The 18,984-nt window shown below is 33.7% G+C and overlaps 1 protein-coding gene across 1 annotated transcript in view; it reads right to left on the reverse strand.

Annotated features, from left to right (window-relative positions):
- Positions 1–18,645, reverse strand: part of LOC148277260 (anillin-like) — a 96,457-nt gene extending 77,812 nt beyond the window's left edge. The window contains exons 1-5 of the mRNA XM_088233136.1: positions 18,479–18,645; positions 17,907–18,321; positions 14,818–14,934; positions 14,011–14,069; positions 12,440–12,898 (exon numbers count right to left, since the gene is read on the reverse strand). Of these exons, the coding sequence (XP_088089262.1) occupies positions 12,440–12,898; positions 14,011–14,069; positions 14,818–14,934; positions 17,907–18,321; positions 18,479–18,505 (1,077 nt within the window). The 5' untranslated portion in view covers positions 18,506–18,645. The remainder of the gene's footprint in view (positions 1–12,439; positions 12,899–14,010; positions 14,070–14,817; positions 14,935–17,906; positions 18,322–18,478) is intronic.
- Positions 18,646–18,984: the final 339 nt, after the last annotated feature.

The following is an 18,984-nucleotide window of genomic DNA, read 5'->3' on the forward strand; positions in this document are numbered from 1 at the left end:
ACACAAAAATTAACATCCTTCCATTTTTTTATACACGCATTCTCGTCGAATGCAACCCTGGTAGATCGATGAAAAAAGGATTTAAGCTTCTAACTTTTATATTACAGATTCTACTGAAAATGTTAACATCTACAAACACGCGCTGAGCACAGATCTACGTTTCTCTGAAAACCGCACGTAAATCGATTATTCCATTTAGGAATTTAGTGACATCACACGTACAGAGGAATTATATATATTGCGATTATAAAAAAATGTAATGTAACCCGCAGATAAGCCTCGGCTTTGCGGGAACAACAATACAATTATGTATGCTATTTTATTGTTAAAATAAGTCAATATTAAAAATAAAAAAATGTACCATCTCGATATGTACGGATGAAGATAGCGTTCAAAATCGCGGCCCGATCACAGTGGGAAGTTAACACATTTATCTTCAATTGTCTGTAAAGTAAAATCGAATTTTCTGTATGACAATGTATATATTTGTATGAAGATTTTAATTTCAATTTTTCATACAGAAAATAAGATTTATCTTTATGGGAAGAATTTAGGATAGTTATTCTAACCTGCCATTGTAAAAGGGCCCAAAGCCAAGAGAAGTTATCTTCGACTGTCTACAAAGAAAAATCGATATTTGTCTACGAAAATGAGTATATTTGCATGAACATTTAAAGTATCTTCCTCGGTAACATGTTTAAAAGAAAAAAATGAATCAATATTCTGATTTTCATACAGAAAACTTAATTTTACTTGGTAAATAAAATTGAATATAAATGATAACTTTCTATTGTAATCGGGGCCCAGATCTTATTTGAGGTCGTTATTTTTTGTCCGATCTTTAAGAAAAAAATTATTGTGTTTCTAAAAATCATTATTGTATATCAACAATGAATGGTTATTATTGGGACCCGATTACAATGGGAAGTTTACAGAATTATCTTCGGCTGTCTATAAAGAAAAATCGATATTTGTGAACGAAAATGAGTATATTTGCAGGAATTTATCATCAACTAAGACGTCATAATGAAGCTATGTCACTTTAGTGCGTAGATATGTGTACCGTAATGTACGCTTCCGCTTGATACATATCGATGAACCTACCCAAAACTTGGAGGGGGGTCGGTAATGTATCTTCGTAATCGTTTGAGAGGATTTATCTTAAACTATACCGTCATGGTGAAGGTATGACGTCCTTAGCTTGCCATCGTAATCGCGGCCCAGGGCTCCGATTACAGTGGGAAGTTAACAGAGTTATCTTCGACTGTCTAAAAAGAAAAATTGATGTTTGTGTACGAAAATGAGTATATTTGCATTAATATTTCAAGTATCTTCGTCGGTAATATTGAACATGTTTAGAAGAAAAAAATTTATGCATATTCTGCTTTTCATACAGAAAACTTTATTTTACTTTGTAGATAAAATTGAATATTTATTTATTTATTTACACTCTTTATCAAAATACAATTCCATGTTCACTTTGCCCAGCTAACAAGGGTACATACCCCGTTCCAAGCTAGACAATTACATTTTAATATATTATAATAGTTGACAAATTAATATAGAGCACAGACAAACAAGATATAAACTTATTCGTATACTCATTTTGATACATATACATACAGACATACACATTTATACACACATATATATATATATATATATATACACATGTACATACACACACACGTACATACATCCATGCGCATACACATACATACATTTATAAAAACATTGACAATTTATTTATGCGATAACTTCCCATTGTTAAGTAATTAAAAGCATTTATCGATACTATTCCTGGCCGATTATCTTTCGTTCCCATCCTTCCTCTTACCCATCCTTGTGGTACCTACCTAACATCAACATAGAATATATTCAAAATTAGAAGATTCGGATTTAGAACAAAAACAATACAACATTTTTGACGTGACATAAAATCGGATAAAAAGTGGTTGGAATCATCGCGCGTCGTGGAAAGCATTGTTACATTTAATAGTTCATTTTGTCATCCAGTACCAGAAATTGAAAAACATTCAGATCATATTAAAGGTAGGTATCCATTCCATGTTCCTATCCTTTCTCAAATATTTCCCAATAACAAAATTGAATGAAATTTCGTCTTTCATTTACAGTCCGCCTTTTCGTTAACACCCATTGTAAACGGGGCCCAGATCTTGTTTGAGGTCGTTATTTTTTGTCCGATCTTTAAAAAAAAAAAAGTGTTTTTTCAAATCATTATTGTATTTCAACAATGAATGGTAATTTAAATAATAATATGAAAAAAATTTTTAGTAATAAAACATTGCCTTAGACTTTTTTTATTTTTTTTATACGCCTTCACTCGTTTGCGAGTGATTTTGGATTTTGGTTGCCTGAGACTTAGATAAAGGTTAAAACGCATCGTAGAGGTATTTTATAGAGTTCTTTATCGCCCACTACAACCGCCGATATAAATAAGTTAAGCAAAAAATAATCAAAATAGTTTTTTTTTTACATAGGCCGATTTCTAATGATCGTATATATTTATTACAGTAGAATTCCAATGACCGGACCCCATTAGAATAATTGTTTTTTTTTTCGAAAACAGGGTCTATTTTAATTAATTACTGTATGAAAACAGGAGAAAAAACTAGAAAAGGCAACACTTTTACATGTTAAGCGTATTAACATATTACAACAGAGATGATGAGCATTTAAGATAAGGTACATAGAAGTCTAGGCATCTGCAGGGCTTATGACCTGTCATTGGCTGGGAGTATGTGTTACGGAAAATGGCAGCTTTAAAAAAAAAGGGAGTGCGGCTAGGAATAGCAGGCACCGTATTCAACTGTATAAAAACTGTCTGGAGATCAGATATTTACTCGGTAAAAACCAAATGCCGCCTGCATAACACCTATTCTCCTCTGAGGATGCGAATCGTTGCACCTCACTTGGGCCCGAAACAGCAAAATACTGAGTTTTGAGAATAGGTGTCTCAGAAGAATCTTGGGTGAGCGGTGGATTGGCTTTGTGCGGAATGAAGTAATAAGAGAACGGACGCAGCAAACTCCGGTGACAACTGTCATAAATCGGAGGCGATACTGTTATGCGGTTGCCTCGAAAGCCATAATCACGCTTGCCTACTTTACAAGGCATCAGGTACTCGACGCCCTGGACGTCCACTGCTGACTGTTCGTCGGCAGTTCGTATCAGAACTACGGGACGCGAACCTGACTTGGGAGGATGCACAGGAGCTGGCAGCCGACGGAGATGCCTGGAGGATCTTCGTGGACACCATATGCTCCAAATAAGGAGCGGACATGGAATGATGATGCTTCATAAAATAAGCTAACAGAATAATTTAAAAGCGAGTAAACAATTTGTTTAGTCCACAAATTTCCTTTTGTTATCTGTGTACAAAGCTTGAAAGGTGTTCAAACATTTCTTTTTTTTTCTTTGGTGGCTTTTTGCATAACTAAGAGACGTGACCACAGTGACCACATAAAGAAATTTAGACAAACGTCCTCTAATAACAATATACTTTCCCGCCTAATGTCTGCCATCTTGGCATAAATCACAAGAAAACAGATTTCTAAAAGATGCTTAAAAGTGATTGCGATATATTATACTCTATAGAATACAGACCAATACAGTATATTCGCTTCTGAATATTTACACGGATCGCCTATTAAGCGGGGGCGAACCGTTTATAAAAGCGATTATGCGCAGCTTACCATTATATTTGACTGACCATAATAATGTTTTACAGTAACTTTATTTACAGAAAAACATATAAATAATTACCATTTATTTTAAATCATTTACACCGTTTGTATTTTTATCCTAATATTAATAAAGCGCACCCAGCGCCTGCGGTGAGCCAAAAAACTAGCCGATTATTCCAGCTTATTTTTTCATACAAATAAGTATACTGTATTTTGAATGTCTTAACCCCAGTGCTGTTTTTTTCTGCTAGATTAATCTTGCAGATTACACGAATTATTAGAAGATTCTTGATTTGGAAAAAGGTATTTCAAACATTATTTCTTTAGAGCTATTTTTCTTTGAGATGGTACTTTTGACATAAGACGATAATTACTTTCATGCGTCATTTTGCAGAACATATGCGCTCGACGCGGCCGTTTTTAGCACTATTAATTTCTAGAACAATTCGGCCAGTTGACATTTCAATTGAATACCTAATATCGACTGAATTCAAAGTGCTATTTTTTATTTATTTTTAAATGAGTTTTGTATTAAAGGAATGGATAATATATCTACATAATATAATATGACAAGAAGTTACGTCGCTTAAGTTGATTTCCTGGATGAGAGTTGTTGTATCACACAGAACCACAGTAAAATATCAATTAATAGTATATATTACTTACATTATATTATGTAACTCCTATGTAGGTACAAATATATGGTATTTTTTTTATAGCTTACCTGTAAATAAAATAAGCATTCGCCACTGGTTCGTACCCCATCATATATCTATCTTGCTATGGTTTCCTGAGTATCGGAAACGGTCATTCATTGGTGCTTTGACCCTATTTGTATGTTTTTTTTTTCCAAACCAGTTCAATTACAGGTTACCGACGAAGATATTTTAAATTTTCATACAAATATACACATTTTCGTGCAGAACATTCGATTTTACTTTACAGGCAATTGAATATAGTTCTGGTAACTTCCCAGAGGCCCTGACTTTGCAAATAAGTATAATATTATAACAATCATCTTTATAAGGAAATAAATTATATTTTCAAGGTCTGAAAAGTGGGGAATACCTTCTAAACGTAATAGGCTACAGAGCGCGGCGTTTCATATTATTTTATGCGTATACTTATGCCTGTAATTATACATTATTATGTATGTATCGAGGCTTTACTGACAGAATGCATTAAGTCATTAAAAAAAGTTGCGGAATAATCGCATTTAAAGATTTTTTTTTCTTTCAACGCAACATTTCTCCCACAATATGCTTTTTTTTAACGTTAAAAAGAGTATTCTTTATTCTAGGCATTTAAGTCAACAACTTGCACCTATATTTAAGAATATTTTAAATATATCGAAGCTGTACTGACATAATTCATTAGTCTTTATGTATTTAAAATGACGTTATGGAAAAAAAAATATGGTTTAACAAAAATATAGCTTAATGTTTATAATTCCTCTGTACATGTGATGTCACTGAACTCCTAAACGGCTTAACCAATTTACGTGCGGTTGTCCGAGAAATATAGATCTTTGCGCTGTGCGTGTTCGTAGACATCTTCACTCTAAAAATCTTTAATCTAATGTGTAAAAAAGAAATAAAGAGCATAAATGTTTTATTCATCGATCTACCAGGGTTGCATTCGAGGAAAACGCATTTACAAAAAAATGGAAAGGTGTTGTTTTTTGTGTATAAAAAAAGTTTTTATTTGAATGTTTACAAACGGCATTCGATTTTTGTTGATCTGGATAAGATTCTTTCCTTAAATTTCTACCCATTTATTTCATTTTGCTGGATTTTTGGTTGTACTAAAATAATAATTTTTTTATTTCATTTTTAGAAATCTAATACACCCCTCTGTTTGTGAGAAGACCGGAGTTTTACGTTCGCAAAAAGAATGCCATATTTAAAAAAATATTTATTTTATTTATTATGTTTTGGAATTCAACCATAAACAAGTACTTACTTAAATTCAATATTGGAATATTAACAATCTTTAGTTTTGGAATTTAATCACAAACAAGTACCTAGGTACCTACTTATCAATAAAATGTCTGCAGGCAAGCCAACGTTCGGGCAAGACAGCATCTGTCGGGTCAGCTAGTTATCTTTAAATAGGGAAAAGACAAAAATCATCTTATTTTTTATTAACAAAACAAATTTAGATTCAGTTGTAAATCACCAAAACAATTGCAACAAAACTAACTGCGATCTAACATGTTCAGTACTTGATACAACAGATACAATTAAATATCTTGGTGTATACATAGACCAAAACTTCAAATGGAAAGACCATATTAGTGAACTAGTTAAACGTATTAAAAAATGTATATGCATATTTATTAGATTAAGGAATATTTTAAAAATCAATAATTTAAAAATACCTTATTACTCAATTGTACAATCTTTGTTACAATATGGTAACATGGTACAACATATTGAAACCTCTTAAAATTACAAAGATTAATTATTAAAGAAACCCTCAACATTCAATACGGAAATTTTATATAAATTATTTAAAGTTCATAAAGTAGACACTATTTATAAAATAAATTCCATTATACAAATTGATAAAGAAAGAAAAAAACTTGAGATGAATATGTCACTCAGATACCAAAATACTATTAAAATCCCAAAATTCCACACAAGTCATGGTCAAAATAGCTTTGTCTTCAAAGGTGTCAAAAATTACAATAATTTCCCCAATGAACGAAAAACTATTAAAATTAATAAATCAATAAATAAATTCGAAGTAAATCTAAAGAATACTTTTGAAGAAGTGTAAAAACTGCATTCAATTTTAATTAGTATAATGTATAATTATTTTTTGTTTTTCTTTATACATCCAATAAGTTTTGTTTTTTTTCTCATGTACTCATATATTCCAAATTATATAAATTCTAATAAAACATTAATTAGATATATAAAAGAAGATTTGTATAGAATTTTTAAAAAACATGTACCATTAACAAATTACAACAGGGATGGAGAAAACCTTAAAGAAGGGAATATGGAAGTCTAGGCATTTACAGGGCATATGACCTGTCATTGGCTGGTTTAAGTGGCCACTTTACACACTATGTAACATTCACCATTTTGCCTATGTTTGAACATCCATATTTCTTCAATTCTTCCATTTGTTGATTTTAGTGAAGTTAAAGAGCTGAAAGCTTTATTGTTGTGAAGAGATTCATCTGACTGAATTATTTCAACTAGGCAACGCCTGAAAACAATTTTCCAATTTTTAAACTTCTTGGACCAGTTGGTTTTATTACAATATTTGAGTTTGTCCAAATGTTTGTAGACAAAAGACTGGATTTCACCCCCTCATGAGTCATTAAGATCAACTAATTACAACAGGGATGGAGAATACCTTTAAGAAGGGAATAAAATATGGAAGTCTAGGCATTTACAGGGCTTATGACCTGTCATTGGCTGGTTTAAGTGGCCACTTTTAAAATATAGGTGCAAGACGTTGATTTCAAATTTTATACTGTGCCTAGAATAAATATTACTCTTTTAAAGCTGTAAATAAAAGAAGATTGTGTGAGAAATAATGCGTTGAAAGAATAAAAAAGCTTTTAAGGCGTTTATCCCGGAACTTGTTTTAATGACTTAATGCATTCTGTCAGTAAAGCCTTGGTATGTAATATGTATGTGCTCTCAACAATGATTATCTTAAGAACGGTGATTTTTACTAATAATTTATATTCATCATCAACATATCCCTATCTGCACCCAGTGGTGCATAGGGCATTGCATAAGAAAATCAACCTAGTAACCTTTGGCGGGATTTATCATACTGGCCCATTATCAAGCTTATAAGAGGTAATATTATCGTGTACTCGGCCATTTCAGAGAGTACAAATGTTCGTATCAGGGCCGCGATTATAAACGCTATCTTCGTCGGTACATATCGAGCCGGTATAAAGTAAAATTGATATTAATGAACGAAAATGTGTATATTTGCATGAAAAATTTACTACTTGCAAATTAGGATTTTTTTGTTTTGGCCATTAGGTAATCTGTAGGCGTCGCTTAGCACGCAACTGCCGATTTAAATTCAATTATGCCGTGTTGTGTCGTTTGCAAGTGTCAAAATACTGCTGGGATTAAAAGGAAATACGGTAGAATCAAAATTTATGTGTAAGAAGCGAATTCACAAGTAATATTATTTAAGAATTCGATTATCTTACCATATGTCAGATTGTTAAATAAAAGTACGTGGACATTTTGTTAGTACTGCCAGGGTAGTAAATTTTTTTACCCAGCTTTCTATTAATTATCCTTGGTGTAATATTAAACGGTATTAATTTACTTAGTTACTAAATTATTATTTAATGATATTTCACGTTTGCCTAATTAAAGTACCTGTTTTTTTTTTAATAACGCATTACGTATAATTAATTACAAAACGCAAAATTATCTTATATTGTTCACGGTCTGCCAACATTACAGGGCTACTTCACGCATGCGCGCAGGCGAGATGTCGGTTAGAGGGGGGACTTTTGGACACAGTACGATGTATACAAATTTGGTTCTACACGCCTTCTGTTATATTATAATTCTATGGTTTTGACGATGAAAAATAATTTCAAGTTCAAATGATAAGCAATTTACACTCTTATGTTCATAGTAAATCCAAAGACTTCAAGGTGATATTCCTGTAAAAAAAATACATTAAACAAAAAAACATACTCCATTTTCAAATGATGCACTGATATCCAAAATTATAAGGTCGTCGTCTTCTTTTGTTTGCCGCATTTTAAATTAGGTACTTTAGTTCGAGAAAACAACAAAAGAAAATAAAACAACAAGATTTAGTTGTATTGGTTATTTTCGACACAAATATCCAATTTCGATGACGATTTTTTTGTAAAACTTTCGCAATATTCACTTCGGTTCGAATGGGTCAAAAAAAAGCGTGAATTATTCACTTCACGGGCGTCGATTTGACATTTGCAAAAACATCGAAAGTCCATAGAAAAAGAAACAAACTACGAATTCGAACGCAATTCGAAATTTCAAACCGACAAGTTAAAAGTCGGCCGCCCGTAGCAACAGCCAGTAACTGAATGGTTTATGGCGGCGTAAATAATAAAAAAAAGAAACACCATTCAACCAGCAACGGGTCTTCGACTTGACGAATGCAATTTTCACTCGGTCGCGTTGAAAAAAATGTTTCACAATGGCGTTGATATTTCGTAAAAAGGCGTTTTCACTACAAATAGAATTTTCAAACGTTTCTGATGTAATTTGAATGAAAAATTACTCCTGCGTACTTTCGCGCGGTTTTGATTTTAAATTTTTATATTATAGAAAACAAAAGACGCGCGTCATAATTGAAATGAAAAACTTTAAATCTACTTTTACGTTAAATAAAAATAACAGTATGAACATATTGTTCTATAGATATTTAAACTAATAACAATGTGGTTGTACATAATATTGTATTTTTAATAAAATGGTATTAGTACTTGATTAAAAATTTGTAATGATAATATTGTAATGGGCACCAAATTAAATTAACCAAGTGTTATTTTGTTGAACTATATTTTTATGAATATATATGTCGACCTAATTATTACATTATTATAATTATTTCCCCTGAACTTTTTATTGAATAATAACATAAATAAATAAAATATAAAAACATGTTTATAAGAAATAAAAATACGTATTTGAGTGAAATGTGAATAATGTAGGTAAATTAAAATTTGAACACTGTACAGTCAGTCTTCCTTAGAAAGTGAGGAAAATTATTTTTTTATAATAAATATTTTTTATACTAACAGTCATTGACATATTAATACACAAAGACATGCCCTGAGCCCTCAAAAATTATGACACTTAACTCATGCCCAACGCGTAGTCGTTCTTGCCAGCCAGATGTGACGTTTAGAATCGACACCAAAATGCCTGCTTGTGCCATGAAAGCGTGTAAAAAAAAAACCTCTTGGATAATTTGGATCCAACGGATGGTAAAAAAAAATTAATAACTTTTCATTGGTAAATATTTGTTCATGGGTGATTAAGAAAGCTTAAAATAATTCATATTAAGATAAAAACATTATTTTTTGTAAACGTCAAACTAAGCCTAGCAGCGCAATAACGAAGCACTTCTTACTTACAGGGGTGCACTAATAGGAATACGTTTTTAAAATACAATAAATGTGAGTTAATATTATTTGAGCATTCCCCAAATTTGGTTAAAATAAATAAATGGGTCGAAATTATAAGGAATTTACGGAAAGAATCTGATTGGGATCCACCAAAAGCGAATGTTGATTGTTAGCGTCAAAATACAAACTGTTTTATAAATAAAAAATGAGTGTCCTCCAATTTTTGGTAGCATATGCACGATTGTTGAATACAGCCCTGGTATAAATAAACTAAGTAACTGCTCACTTAGGAACATCTTGGACATTCACACTCTCAGAACGGTGTATTTTGCTGTTTTCCAGTCAGTGGCAACTTATGGTATAGTGGGCTGGGGAGGTTGCGCTGCGTCTATCATAAACCCCCTAATAAACGTACAAAAATTAATACTTAGAGTGATGCTGCGTTGTCCCCCCACTTTCCCATCTGAGACATTGTTCCAATTCATGAAGGTACTGGACATTAGACAATTTTTTTAAAAGAGTCATTGACACATTTCTGGACATGCGGCTACAGGAGTAGACCCCAGCAGAATGCTCGTACGAGGTTTTCCTGTAATTTGAATTATTTAATTCCAAAAACACGTACGACTTTTGTTCAGAGGAATTTCTCTTTTGAGGCCCCAAGAGTGTTCAATGTCCTGGATGAACATATTAAGTTCTCCAAAACGAAAGCCAATTTTAGGAGGTGTGTACAAGTCTGGATTTTGTCTAAGGGAAGAGAGACCATTGCAGGAGACTGCTGCGAAATATTGCATAGATTTATATACTATTAAGTGTGTTGTCCAGATGCCTTTAGAAATATATGTGTGTTTATGTAATAATATTTAATTTTTGTTTTTGCTATTATTTATTTACGTACGTGCTTCCACTTTCCTTTACGTTGTATCCCAACTCAACACTGGGCCGCAGGTATGTATTTGTATGAATAAATTAATACATACATAGATAAATAAACTATGGGAAAGTTTTCGTGTTTACTTTTTGAAATATTTTACTCTATAGGGCGCGTCTGTGTATTGATATGTCAATGTGATAAAAACAGTGTAATAAAAAAAATATATCAATAAATACATTTGGCATAATATCTATAGACCCACATCCATACAAGCTATATTGGCGTTTTTAAATAACATTATTAAAACAAAAACAGAATTAAAATTACATGTGAGGGTACACACTACACACGTCGCAAGTATGGGCTCATTACCAAATAACGAATTTCACAAGACAGCAAAAAGAATAATAAAAACATCTCTCCACTCACTGATTTTACTTATTTGACTTTAAAAACAAATAAAATGTCTTTTGTATAATTTGCAAAATGGTCTATTGAACACACAAGAACTAGGGCAGCAAAATGATTTTTTTTTTTTTTTTTTTTTTTAATAAAAAGAAATATTTGCGTTCTTATGATTTACCCAAATATTTAATTTTGAGGGCCATTTTCAACGAGTTGTAAATAACTCACTATTAGAAAATGGAATCGAGTTGGGGTAGAGTGGGATTCGAACCACGGACCTTTGTTCCGTGAGTCCGAGACACTAGCCACAGGACCACAACCCGATTTATATATGAAAAAAAATTGGCAGACATGTTTCAGCGCCGGGTCTAAAGGGATCTAGCACCCGTCACTTATTGAAAAGGGACAGAAATATACACGTTTATTACGAGCATATTATTCTTCCTTTCCTTGTTAGCAAGTGCCCAGTTCTTTGTGCCAACTGAACCTATGATAGATCAGACTCTGTCTCTTTTTATTGACATTTTCGTACCACAAATCAATGGATGAAGAAAATAAATTAGATATAAGGAGATATTAGAATTTTTACAAGGACGTGTTTAATATTTCATTAGACACAAATTATTTTTTCACACAATGGCCAAAGTATCTAGAGAAAAAAATATTTTAAACATCGGACATTATAAATAAAAGCAAGTAAAACAACAATAGTCAAATCAGTTTTATTCAAGTTTGTACCATAAAATAAAAAATCAAGAAAAAGTGTAGCTTTGATGTGCGTAATAAAAAATGTTATTATTGCACATTGAGTATAAACCAACTAAAATTCACGAAAAAAAAAAACAAAAATTGATTAGCGCATGTAAGAAAAATTAAAACCTGAAAATCATTAATGGACATACAAATATGTACAATATAATTGACATGCAAAAAAGGCCCAGAAAAGAATTGTTGTTTCAAGGTATAATTCTCAATTATACCTTGATAAATGAGTATGCGTAACTCCGAAACCAGTTGGTAATTAAATAAATAAAAAGTCGTTAAAAACAAAGTGATTGAATTTAATTAAATGAATTATTATTTATTCACATTACTATTCCATTATCAAGGCATAAATAGTTTATTGTTAAAACAGAATATAAAAAGCTATTATAAAAACCGTTGCGTTTTAAACTAGCGTATTATTTTAATTTGTGGGTTCAAACAATGCAAAATATACAAGTCAATGTTACTGAAAAATAAAAATGAAAGTTTAATATTAAAAAAAATAAAACTGATAATATTTTGTTTAAAATGTTTTAATCTAATCTGGGCTAAATCAAAATCAGTACTTACCAGGTCTGCCAAAATAGTTTTGTCCCATTTACTATTAGAAGTGGTACCCCCCGCAGAGTAAGCCGCATTCCTCTTAGGACTGGTTCCAACTATTTGCACTTGAAAACCTTTCTTATGCTCGCAAGCATCATTCTTCTTATACGTTTTACTATTGACGATAGATGTTCTCGGAGACGGAGCCTTGGGCGATGGTTTAGAGGGGGTTTTGGAACTACCGCTCGAGAGTCTTGTGACTCTGGGACTATCTCTCTTAGTCTCCGGTCGAGGGATGGGAGAGGTGGTTTTAGGACTTCTGTTTTTAGACAGAAGCGTCGATTTTGGGCTTCTGTTGTTCGCCGTGGACGTCGATGCCGGACTGTGCTTAGCGGATGTAACAGTTGGCGGTTTGGGTGCAGCCACTGAAGAAGCTCTCGACGATGCCACAGATGAGGCAGATGACGTATGTTTATCTTTCGAATTCTGAGGACAAAATGAAACAAAACATTAAAGTAATATAACAACAACAAACCATCACGCCGTTTCCCCGTAAGGGTAGGCAAAGAGGAAAGAATGCCAGATCACTTTATCTTAGCATACAGATCTTGCATTCTTTACATTCATGCATCTTCTCATGCATGTGCGCAAGATTATTCTGACTTTTGACATGTCCATCTTCAAGTATTTGTTGAATTTGGTCATGCCATGCCTTTCTCGGTCTTCTTCAATTCCTGCATCCATCAACATTCGCATTGTTTACTGCATATTTTTAGCAGTTTTTTCGCTGTCCATTCAGTCTGCATGTCCAAACCAGCGCAGAGCTTTTTTCTTGATTTGTCGATAATGCCTACCTCAGCCTTACATAATGTACAGATCTCGACATTTATGCATCTATCGTACATAGTTTTACCACACATTCGCCTGAGAGATCGCATTTTGAAAGCATTTAGCCTACTTTCATTCCTGTTTTTCCACTTCTCTACCCGACTGAGTTTCTCCAGGGTATGTTTGGCTACAACAGTTTAGAGACTGGAAGGAATGTGTATTTGAATAAACATTTTTATCGATTGTTGCATGGTATGGTCGATAACCCTGAGATTATGATGAGCATTGGTTTGTTTATTCCTGATAATTACCTAAGACAGAGTCAGCATAGATTGTTTCTTATTCCGATATACAGGATCAACCTGTCGATGGTTATGCCTGTTGGAAGGGCTACAGCTATGCTGAACAACATCGCTCTGGATATTGATCTGCTCCATGTATCTGAAGGGGTTTCCTGGAGCAGGATTCTCCTACTACTTTGACACGAGTCTCTTTTATGTATTTTCTTCTTTTTTTATAATATGTACGTAATGAATGTATGTTTGTAATGTATGTGTTCTATTTAAATTAATCAATTAATTGAATTGAAAACTTACAAAATTGAAATGCCTCGTGTCATCTTCGAAGTTATTGATATGACTGGCCAGCGCGGCAAATCGGCTTGTGGCGTGTCGGGTTCTCAAATTTCTACGAGGCTCATCTGTATCGCTACTGCTCGTTTCCGATGGAGCAATGGTGACCGCTTTCTTCGATGGTGTCGGTCGACTTACCTCAGAGGTAAAGTTTAACTCGGTACGACCGTTGATAGGGGAGGAAGGAGAGCCATCATCTGTAAAAACAAATGTCATCATTAGAAAAGTTATTTAATTATTTATTATATATGTAGGGTTCGTAGTACATTGATCGATGATACACACACGTGCATGATTTCACCTGAAATATAGATCGACGACCGATGGAGCGAGTCATCATTTTATATTGAATGCGATACAACATATTCTGCGAGACTAACAGTATTGTGCATAAAACGTCCGCCTACATAAGATCAACAGTCTGAAGTACATTCACCCATGAAGACATGATGAATAAAGGAATGTGGACTATAAAGAGACCACAGGCGTGGTAACGCCCAGTCAGCCCAACAAGTCAGCTCAACGCAGTCACTCAGTTCAAGCATGTAGTTCAAGCACGAGTTCAAAACCTCATCGCGTAACACTCACGCGACATAATTCAAATCATTATTCATTAACCTAGTGTCTTCTGTCAATCTCCAACTGGGATAGGAGTTCCAACAACCATTAACAATCTAAATCCTACATTTACATATACGGCCTAAGCCAACAGTTATGTGAAGAAACTCACTAAAATGAACATAAATCATCACTCTCTTTCCGCACCTACTGGTTCATAAGGCACTGCATTGGTACACCGATCGCAGCGTATCTTGATCATTCATTTTTTGTTGCATGAAGAAATGTTCCAGTGTAAAAACACCATTTTAAATAAATATTTCGTGTCAACCATGAGACCTCGCGCATGGTAGGCAAATGCACTGAAGATTTAAGAAACTTAATTACCAGAATAGAGTTTTCCGAGTCTTTTGAGTTTACTTTTTCCTTCGTCGGAGATATCTGCCTTGCGACTGCCATCGGAAGAGCTGTAACTATTGGCCGTATAATAACTCCCTGCAGATTCTGAAACAAAATAATATTTTAGTTATTAACATGTTTGCGATGGTGACGGCTATAGCCTACGTGAAGCTGAAGTAATGAGGAAGTTCAGTGGTATTTTTTCATTTGTCAATAGAACTCAGCCAAATTTTTTTTTTTAATTTTTATGTATCGTATTAGCAGTGACGTGATTTTTCGAGGTTTTTTATTTGTGAAGTTACTCCGCACGTGACGTCATAAGTTCTGTTCCACTTATTCTCGTTCAGTTCTGCCAATCGGTTCGTAAACCGGAAATATTTCACAGCTTTCTTATCATTGGTTGATATGAACTAGGGGCGATGATCATATTAGTTCCTTTTTTTAATACATTTTCAAGAAACTTTGCCTTACAACTTAATGCTCTAATTTTTACCGCCATAAGAAAACATTTTTTGTATCCAATTTCCCATAGGGCTGAAGTTCCTCATTTAATCAACCCTGTTCAGGTCAAAGGCTTCAAACTGCAATTCCAGAACAAGCTATTTCATTCATTCAAATCAATTTTAAACCAATTACATTGTTATGTGTCTGGATTTTATAACAACGATTTGTTTTTGAAATTATTTTTGTAAATATATTGTTTGTTAGTTAAGGTATAACTAGGTGTTCAAATTTTACTTGTACAACTATCTAAAATAAATTGATTACATAAGTCTATACACATTCTATTTATTTATTTATTAACGGACATTGTCCATGTATACAATTTATAGGGTTTAAATATTACAATAAAAGAATAGATTAAAACATAAAAAAAAAGAAAAGAAGCATTGACAAACATAAGGGACATCAAGACAAGATCTGGAATATTTATTTATTGCTCGTTTAAATCGTTGTAGACTTAAACCAAAAAAGTCCAAATCTTGTCTTGAGTTAACAATACGACAAAGACGGGTCATTGGAGAATTAAGGCCATAGTTTGTTCTATGGTGACCGATGAACAGTACTTCATTGTTTCTCAATCTACGAGTCGGAATATTGAATTTTACTTGTCCCAGTAATGATGGAACGTCGATTTTACCATTTAGTATGCCGAACATATATATGGAGTCAATATTAGTTCTACGTTTTTGTAGACTAGAAATATTTAACATCGACTCTATTTCAGCAGAAGAATAATTACCTCCATCTAGTCCAAGCATCCACGCTATTTTTCGAAGCAAGCGATGTTGGACTGATTCAATGTGATTTATGCGATTGACATTGACATTCTGGCAAAAGGATTCAAGTCAATAGACGTTTTCACATCAATTCCTTTTCCTAGAATGTGTACAAGACCTACACATTGGTTTAAAACACATTCAAAATAATAAAACCACTTTTTCCGAAACTGCGGTTTGAAGCCTTCGGAGCACGATCGATATGGTAGGAGATATGGTGTCCCTATAAAAAAGTCAGCAACAAAAGTGTACCGGTTCGTTAGTTAAATAGGACTGATTTCAAACCATCAACTAATAGTTATAGTTTAAAATTTAAAAACGTCTCTAAAAAAATTATTATCTGTATGTCCCTAAATGAGTTTTTTTTTTAAAAACTCCTTGGGAATATTGTATATAATTATGTATAATATGTTTTCAATATAATAAAAAAAAATTAAAAAAAAAAAAACTACAGTCCAATCTGAAATTAATATTCAAAAAAATAAGAAAGTCGTGATATATGCGGATCCTATGAGAACAAAGAGCCGCTGAGTGGATCCAATGAGAAAAAATTGACAATAAACGCATTAAGCGGTGAATTTTAATAAAATACAATCGAACTTGGTTATAACGATCACATAAAAAGCGAGATCTCGGATGTAATGAGGAAACATTTGTTTTATTTATTTTATTTTAGCACCACAGCAGGCCAGGAGGCCCAATTACAGTGGTGAATTACATCGCAGAATACCCAGGCTTAAGAAAAATCACATTTTAATTTTTGGGTTCTCACCGGGAATCGAACCCGGAACCTTCCGTGCGTGAGTCAAGCGTCTTGGCCACTACACCACGGAGGCCGCCTCCGTGTTGTTGGCATTTTAGTTTACAGATTTCCACATTTTTCCACTTTCATAACAAGTTATTTCTCAGACATAGAGTAAAAATGCTGTCAAGGGTTGAGCGAAAATTCTTCAGTCATTTAAAAACATAATTTTTGAAATAAGAACTAAAGTAATAAAATCTTAACAGGCGGCTAACTTAGGACGGATGCCGCTGGGCATTAGCGTCTTAGTACACCCAATGTAAAATCTTAACAGGCGGCTAACTTAGGACGGATGCCGCTGGGCATTAGCGTCTTAGTACACCCAATGTAAAATCTTAACCGGCGGCTAACTTAGGACGGATGCCGCTGGGCATTAGTGTCTTAGTACACCCAATGTAAAAAATCCAAGCTTTGTGAACTCAGCTAATACTGGCTCGGGACCTCATTACAATTTACAACTTCGTTTGTGGTTTATGAATGATATTTTTGTTTTGGAGGTTTTCACAATATTTTTCTTTTTTTTCATGTTCCATTGTCAATGCGTAATGAACATTAAGAGTGGGTGATATCAGATAAGTTAAAACCTAACCCTTGAATTATAAACATCACGACTAACAAATAAAAGTGTTTCAATTTGAGAAAAAGTGGCAATTAAATAATTAATTACAAATGTAAAGTAGAATGTGGCGCGAACAATGTTAATAGAACCCGAATCCAGGACGGGTGCATTCGACTCGATGGCTGCTCTCAGGTAAAAATTATAGATAAGAAAACTGAGTAGATACAAGTCTGTACCATGCTTGAGGTCCCAGGTTCGATTCCTGGCACCTGAAGCGTAAGGCCGATCACCTCACCTCCTGTAACACATAATCGAAATACACGGCATGTACTTTTACAATGCAGTTCCGTATGCACCACCAGATGCAGAATGAGGTTTGATGATGACAACAGTAAGAATTTACACACGCTTTTTTATGTACGAAAAATAAACATACCACAACTATTGCCTCCATTTTTAGATGATTTATCACTCATTTTGGCACATTCCTTTTCTTTAAGATACTGGCAGAGGGTCATCTCTCTTTCCTCTACCTGAACATCAACTTGCACGTTATTTTGATGAACTATATTGATTTCCACTGCAACGCCAGAATCCGTATCGTTTGTTACAGTTCTGGTGGTCTTTGCCTTCTGTGGCGAATTAATGGTCAACTTTCTTCCCAAAACCGTCGTTTTCGCTGGAGAATCCGTCTCTTCGGCAGCCGCCTTCGGAGGAGAAAATATACGGGACGCGGGAGCCGTATGATTACTTTCCGACAGCGGTTTCCTCTCCCTCGGGGCGGGTCTCTCTGACGGCGGCAGTTTGGCCTCCAACTTTTCTTTTCGTAGTCTCGCCCGTTCTAACATACGCTGAAACGTAAATATAATCAAATTAACAAAAATCATATCATCCCGAGAAACTTTCAAACTTCAAACTATGAAGGGTAATGTGTCAAAACCGTTGCAATGCAAATGTCAACATGATGGACCGAATATTCGGATTTGGAAAACAAAGACTCCTGTGTACCTGAGTGAAGGGATCTATGTTATCCATCGCTAAAATAATGTATACTTGTGTAACAGCAAATAGTCACTCTCTTAAGTTTATATTCACACGAAATAAAACGTCAAAATTTAAAAATCAAACTGCGAAGCGTGTTCCGCACTGATAAAAATACGCGACCGAAACAAACTGAAATAATTTGAATTTCTTGTTTGAAGTTTGAATGAACCGTTCGCGGTGCTACCAGAATGCAAATGTTTTTGTCACTGGATATTCTAATTTTTCCAAGTAGGTACCTACTTATCTCTTATGGAATTTTAAAAATCATGTATGTAAACGTTTTTATGCGTTGTAAATATAATGAAATAAATTTTATCGGAAAGACAAAGTAAAGGTATGAAAAAGAAAACAGCATTTAATAAATTACTTTTTTATGCTAATTACGACAGTTACATGAAGAAACATAGATATGTGCAAGAAACTGGACAAAAAGAACATAAAACTATGTAGCAAAAACAAACACGGGCAAT

Source organism: Micrasema longulum, unplaced genomic scaffold, assembly GCF_059751315.1.
Source record: "Micrasema longulum isolate JH-2025_06_02 unplaced genomic scaffold, ASM5975131v1 h1tg001060l, whole genome shotgun sequence".
Lineage (NCBI taxonomy): Eukaryota > Metazoa > Arthropoda > Insecta > Trichoptera > Brachycentridae > Micrasema > Micrasema longulum.